Consider the following 6,889-nt stretch of genomic DNA (forward strand, 5'->3'; position numbering starts at 1 on the left):
AGCTCACTTACCTGTGGGACTTTAAGAATGCTGAAGATGGAGGCCATCAGCCTTGAAGACTTGGCACTGAGACCACCAATGACGGACAGCAGAGTGTCCTGCAGGTGACATTTGTACCCTGGAACCACTTGGCCTCGTGAGGAGAGCATGGAGAGGCTGTTTAAGGAAATATCAATCTCCCTCTGGGAATGGCGATAGATGTGGAAGCCAAGGGTGATGTTGGGGAGCAGAAGAAAATCTTTATTGACCTCAGAGACAGCAAACATCAAAAACATTGGAGAACATTACAGGAAAGCTTCTGTATGGCTGTAGAATTTTCTTCACTTTTTGGGGGGACTTTTGAGGTCAGAAACTCCCAAATATTTGTGGGTTTTGGTTTTTTTCAAAGGGTTACCCTTGGCTAAACTTGAATGACTTTGTGAGAAAGGAGATAAGCCTTTCCATAGATATCATGGACTGTTTTATACTCTCTATCATCCCTGCCATATTTACTCTGCTCCATGGCTGAAATCCTTTCCAACTGCTTCCCTTTTACCGGAAGTATTTAAAGTCTATCTTGGAGCAGATTCTACAGGTGTGGTAAAGATTGCTGAGCACAGGACTACAGTGGGGTCTCCTCATAGATTTACTGAAGGCCCATATTCATCAGCAATGCTGATTCCAACACTGAGAGGCATTTATGTAACTCCTGAACACTTGAAGAGGGCTGAGCTACTTTTTGAGTTTTCAACCACAAGTTACTTTACAGATTAATATTATAATACAACGTCTTCACTAGGCCAGCACAGCTTTCCTCTTCATTTTTGTTGTTTTATCATCTTCCTGATGAAGAGATTGAGAATTCCAGCTTATTTGAAGCGCTTGGTATTTTATTGAGAAAAGCGAAACATGTTAACTACACCAGGACAGTTCAAAACACTAGAAGACATATTTCTAAAAAACAGTCCCCGAATTTAAAGCAAAGAAAATAATTATCTGAAAATTTCCCCTCCAGTTGAGACTTACAGATCCTGTAGATGACGATTCACCTTATTAAACTCTTGGACAGGAGATTTATAAATGGTTCCGAAGGGCAAATTCCCACCAATAATGAGATCACCAGACCTATAATAGTTTTTCTCTGAGTCAATATAATCTCTGAGCTCACATACGGTTTGCAGCCTCTTTGCTGTAGTTGGAGCCTGGAGAAAGAAGAGCATCAGCATCAGGAGTAGCATGACTCCTGCCCGGTCATTCTTCTCACCTTCCCTCCTAGGACAGAAATCAAGGTTTAGGCAGAAATTGATTCAAAGGTTGCTCCTGAAATCTCACTGGAATTTCAGCAGATCAGACTCCACCTGTGCCTCCTGGATGGCACCAGGACAAACCTATAGCAACCATGCTTCCTCTTATCTGAGTTTGGGATGCGGCCATAGAGGAAACAAAGGCATGTCAGTCTCTTCCAAGCCAAGAGTGAGCTCTTTCCAAGGCAGGCTAAGGTGACATATCTGCCCCCCAACTGGTGAACCCAGCGATATTTTTTTAAAGCAGGTTTTATCCTGGAAGATCTTTTTGTCTGGAAATCCACAGGGGACACAAGAAGAATGACTGTTCTTCTGATAATTGCAGGGAAAGGCCAGTGTCCTATACCCTTAGCAACAGCTTCTCTTCATGCAGCAGAATGGAAAACGTGTTTGTGTCTCTTCTTGTAATTCACAGAGCAGATGGAGTCATGGGGAAGCTCTGTATTTGACCCATATGAAAATGACCCTTTGGCTTGTGTCCTAGTTTGCTCAGATCATAGGAGGGCTACCTGGGAACAGGTAATTTGAGGAAGTATCTCAGCATATTAACTGCATTTTTTTTTTTGGCAAAACTTGAAAATTTCTGTTGCTGAAGCCTCAGGGTAGCAATTGTCATCAAGGTGTTTCTTTTGGTCTTTTGGGGTGCTGCTCCCCAAATTCCCAGGTCTGAAATTCTTTTCTTGAGGATTCATTCGCAGGACCAAATGGGATCATTACTACTGTACCAGCCTTCCTGCTGCCCAGCAATCTCTGTGTCTGAGTCTCTTGAGGGCATTTCACAGTTGACTGTGGGGTTCCCCAGATTATGGTCTTGAGAGAAATCAATTTGCCGTCCCTGGGGCAGGCCTTAGAGGCATTTCAATATGGCCACTATCCTTCTTGGCTCAACTCAAAACAGACCATTTCCAATGTGATCTGAGGAGGAGATATCCTGGTCCCCTTTGCCCTGGCCAGATCATGGCCTGATGACTTTGAGATTCTTTTATGCTGCTCCTCTCTGCAGGGAGGCTGGATCTCTTTGATCAGTCCACTCTTAGTGGGGTTCCAAAGGGGATTATACCCCAGGCTCTGCTGCATGGTCCTTCTGAGGCCTTGGCCACTACCTGAAATAGGAAAGCTACTGAGGTCTTGGATAGGATCACTCGCATGCAACCTCTCTTGGTCCATTGTTCCATGATTCAATTGAGGGAGCTGAAATGGATCAAGAGCCATTCAGAGCTCTGCTGAAGAAACATGAGGGATGAAGCTGACTGAACATGAACTAGAACAGGGGTGTCAAGCTTCATTTCATTGAGGGTCACATCAGGATTGTTGTTGCCCTAGGAGGGCTGGAGTGGAAGTTGTCCAGTGGGTACTGGGTGGTTGCAGCTGTCTGGGTGGGCGTGGCCAGTGTGCAGGGGTGGGTTCCAAATTTTTTTACTACTGGTTCTGTGGGCATGGCTTATTTGGTGGGCGTGGCTTGGTGGTCATGTGACTGAATGGGCGTGGTCAACTCGAAGTCATTCACGGCAAGATGGATCAGCATCTTGCTGTGAGTGACATCAAGTTGGCCACGCCCACTCAGTCACATGACCGATGCTGCAGAGACAGAGCCATTTCCTATGTACCTTCCCCTGACAAAATAAAAGCCTGCCTGCCTAGCAGCCCAAACTGGAAAATGGGGGGGGGGACCCTTCATGTCTAGAAAAACAGCCTTTCTTTTAATCGCCTCATCAAACCACAAACTCCTCCGATCAGGGCTTTGGTCTCTGAGTAACGGGTCGGATGAAGAGTGGGGAAGCAACTAAAGGGGGAGAGAGGGACAAAGCCCCTTAATGTGGACGCACATAAAAAAGGGGTGGAATTTTGACAAACTTCCCCCCCAAAGACCAAGAAGAGATTCATTTCCCACTCGCCCTCCCCCACAACATTTCCAAGAGCCTCCAACTTTGCAGCAGCTGCCACTCCTCGCCTCTCCTGTCCCGGAAGTGGAACCAGGCACCGTTTCCTCCCCCAAGTCATTGTTGGTGCCTCAGAGTTCTAATAAAAAGTCCTCCAGCTCTACACAATCAACTGGAAGAGATGCAAAAGAAGCGGCAGTGGAGGTGACAGGGCAGGGTGTGTGTGTGTGTGTGTGTGTGTGTGTGTGTGTGTGTGAGAGAGAGAGAGAGAGAGAGAGAGAGAGAGAGAGAGAGAGAGAGAGACATCCAGCCACCCTCCCCCAGCACTGCCGCTGCCCCTGCCCCTCTCACCTCCAGCACAGTGGCTCCATTTCCCTGAAGGGCCGCCCGCCCACCCACTGGCTGGGCTGGAAGGCAGGCAAGCATGGTAGGGCCATGGGGAAGGGAGCTACCTAGCTGAGCGGCCCTGACATGCTTGCCTGCCTTCCCGGTGGTCCCCATGGCCAGACCCACTTGCTTGCCTTCCTCCCCCACCACCGCTTCTTTTTTCGGCTGCTTACCTTCTACAGCGCTGGTCCAGTCGGGAAGGCAAGCTAACCCGAGTTTTTGGCAGCCCCCAGCCAGACGCCACTGCTGGAAAGTGGCTGGCCAGAAAGCCTCCGAAAATGCTTTTTTGCCAGCCACTTTCTCTGCAGGCTGCCAAAAAGCATCTGCCGTTGTCGCCATGTTCTTTGCACATACACATTCCATTGGACTTGCAAGGTAATAGGATGTGCATGTGCAAAGAAAATACCAGTGATGAACATGGCAGCCGGGGAACCAGTTCGGGGGCGTGGCCATCCAGCAACTACTACCGGTTCTCCAAACGATGAGAGATTTTTACTACCGGTTCACGAGAATTGGTGCGAACCGGGAGCAACCCACCACTGCCAGTGTGGGGATGGCCAGCTCAACGTCTTTCATGTTGGGGGTGGGACTAGAGTGGGTGCTATGCCCTGATCCACTGGGGGAGCCTCACCAATCCTCTCAGGCCACATGGGCTGGCCCTGGACAGTAGCATGGGCTGCCTGGGGCCCTGGACAGCAGGCACCCAACACTTGAGTTCCCAGGGCAATGGGACTCTACTGCCCAGTCCCACTTCCCTGAGGGGATGCCCGGGCCTGTTTGCCTCCTGATCCTGGTTGCTGCTGCTGCAGGTGCCACAGCTGCAAAATGAGGCAGGAAGCAAAGTGGGGGGGGTGGCCTGGATGCAGGACCCCGAAATAGATGAGTGTGGGGCGTGTAGGTTAGCTCTTGAGCTGGGTTCAGGTGGGGTGGAGTATGGAGGGGAGTCGCAACTGCTTCTTGCGGATGGACTCCTGGACTCAGAACTCTTTCTAGTTGCATAACTTCTTATACTGTGCCAGTTGGATCTTTTCCTGGATCGTGATTCCCTGGGCTCAGTCACTCATGCCCTGGTCCTCTTGCATTTGAATTCACACAATGCGCTCTACATAGGGATACCTTTGAAGAGCATTTGGAAGCTACAGCTGGTGCTGAATGAAGCAGGGTGGACAATGTTAACTACCCCTAGTATGGCCCATGTCATAGCCGTGTTTTACAAGGTGCATTGGTTTCCGCTTTGCATCCGTGTCCAACTGAAGGTTTGGGTTATCACACTGAAAGTCCTCCATGGCATCCTCTTTGAAATAAAAAACACATCTTTTGGCAGTTTAACATTTTTTATTAGGTTATAAGATAAAATGCAAAAGTAAATAGAAAAACACAGGGAGGAATGGGGAGAGTAAAGTGAGGAGAAATTGGGGAAAAGAAAAGAAGAAATATGGACTTCCGACTCCCTCTGGTGCAGTAAAAAAAAAACACAATAATATCAAACCACAACGTTTGTTTTTCCATAATAATATAAGCTAGCCATTTCTATAAAAACATATCAATCTAATCAATAAAACAACATTAACTTTAACTTTATCATAGAATAAATAATCCTGCCATCCAAACTTTAATTTGTGGCCCTCTAACTCAAATAGCCTCTTCTTCTGGAAGTTCACCCACTCTTTTAACCAGGCCAGACAACATGCCTCAAAATATAATTTCAGGTCTGGTAAACCCAACCCCCCATTTTTCCTTAGCATCTTGCAGTAGTATATATCTAATTTTGGGTTTTTTCCTTTGCCATGTAAAGTTAGAAATATCCAAAATAATAAACACATATTTGACAATACGTTTTCCTTCCATACAGGGCACTGAGCCTCACTAATGACACTTTGAAAACATGAAAAACAAAAAAATTGACCACTGGAACATTTTAAGCAGTTTCAGAACTTCATAAGGAATTCTTTTATGGACAAATTCCTCCTTTATGTCTTCATTTATTAGAAATCTTATCACATTCTAAACAAATATAAATATATAACAAAGACAAATATAAATGAGGCCAATCCTTGAATTAATTAGAAATTCTTGTTTCTTACTATATTTTCTCTGCAATTCAGATCTGGCCTCAGCAGAATAATGTAGCACTTGGGGAAAAAGATACAAGCCAAGAGAGCAGCTCCAGAGGCCAAAATGGAGAAGATCTCCACGGCCACCATGGACTTCCCTTTGGTGCTCAGGTAGGTAGGGAGGAAGGAGATCCAAACACTGCAAAAGACCAGCATGCTAAAAGTAATGAATTTGGCTTCGTTAAAACTATCAGGCAATTTCCTAGCCAGGAAGGCCACTGAGAAACTGACAAAGGCCAAAAGTCCTAGGTAAGAGAGGACAATGTAAAACATTACAGTTGAGCCTTGCTTACATTCCAAGATGATCTCTCCAAACAAGGACTGGAAGTCCAAGTTAAGAAATGGAGGAGAGATTCCCAGCCAGGTGGCACAAAGAAGTGCTTGGACCAGGGGACAAGCTAAGACAATGGAGTTAGTTAGTGGTTTTCCTAAGAGTTTCCTTGTCTTGTTCCCTGGCTTGGTGGCCATGAAGGCAAGAACTACCATGACAGTCTTTGCCAAGACAGAGGAAACTGCAAGGGCAAAGAGAATGGCAAAGGCAGATTGTTGTAAGAGGCAGGTGATCTTCCCTGGTTGACCAATGAAGAGGAAGGAGCAGAGGAAGCAGAGCATGAGGGAGACCAGGAGGATGTAGGTGAGATCTCGGTTGTTGGCCTTGACAATCGGTGTGTCATGATGTTTATAGAAAATCACCAGGACTGCAGAAGTGATCACAGAGAGGAAAAAAGCAAGAAAAACTAAAATGTAACCCAGGGTGTCTTGATAGGCAAGGAAGTGGATCTTCTTGGCAATGCATTGGTCCTTGTCCTTGTTGGGATATTGGTCTTCTGGGCAAGGGTCACAGTGAGCAGCATCTGAAATCAAAAGTCTTTGTCTAAGGATTTCTTGAGCAACTACCATACACATTTTCCCTCCTGCAAAAGTGATATGTGCGTTGCCTTCCTGCTGTTGACCCTCCTACAAAAGGAGTAATGAAACAATACCCTGTGCTATTTATGGGGCATCAAAAAGAGCAAATTATCCTTCATTTATGATGATTCTGGGGATAGATAAACCAGAGTCACGGATTTATTCAGTTCCAGCTGTCCATTCACTGTGAGCTTCCATGAGTAATGTGGCTTTCAGTCTCAGATTCCTGCTTTTTTTCCCCGCCATTTTATAATTGAACACAAAGTGAACGGCAGATCCATTATCCAGAAATGTTGCTGTTTTGTTTTGAGTACAT

The 6,889-nt window shown here is 46.2% G+C and overlaps 1 protein-coding gene across 1 annotated transcript; it reads right to left on the bottom strand.

The window, feature by feature from the left end:
- Positions 1-5,613: 5,613 nt before the first annotated feature.
- LOC139312579 (vomeronasal type-2 receptor 26-like) lies at positions 5,614-6,570 on the bottom strand. Its single transcript, XM_070937486.1, has one exon. It carries the CDS (start codon positions 6,568-6,570, stop codon positions 5,614-5,616), a length of 957 nt encoding a protein of 318 aa, XP_070793587.1.
- Between the last annotated feature and the right edge of the window lie 319 nt (positions 6,571-6,889).

This window comes from Pituophis catenifer, unplaced genomic scaffold, assembly GCF_029215685.1.
Source record: "Pituophis catenifer annectens isolate HBS135680 unplaced genomic scaffold, rPitCat1.0.hap2 SCAF_1, whole genome shotgun sequence".
NCBI lineage: Eukaryota > Metazoa > Chordata > Lepidosauria > Squamata > Colubridae > Pituophis > Pituophis catenifer.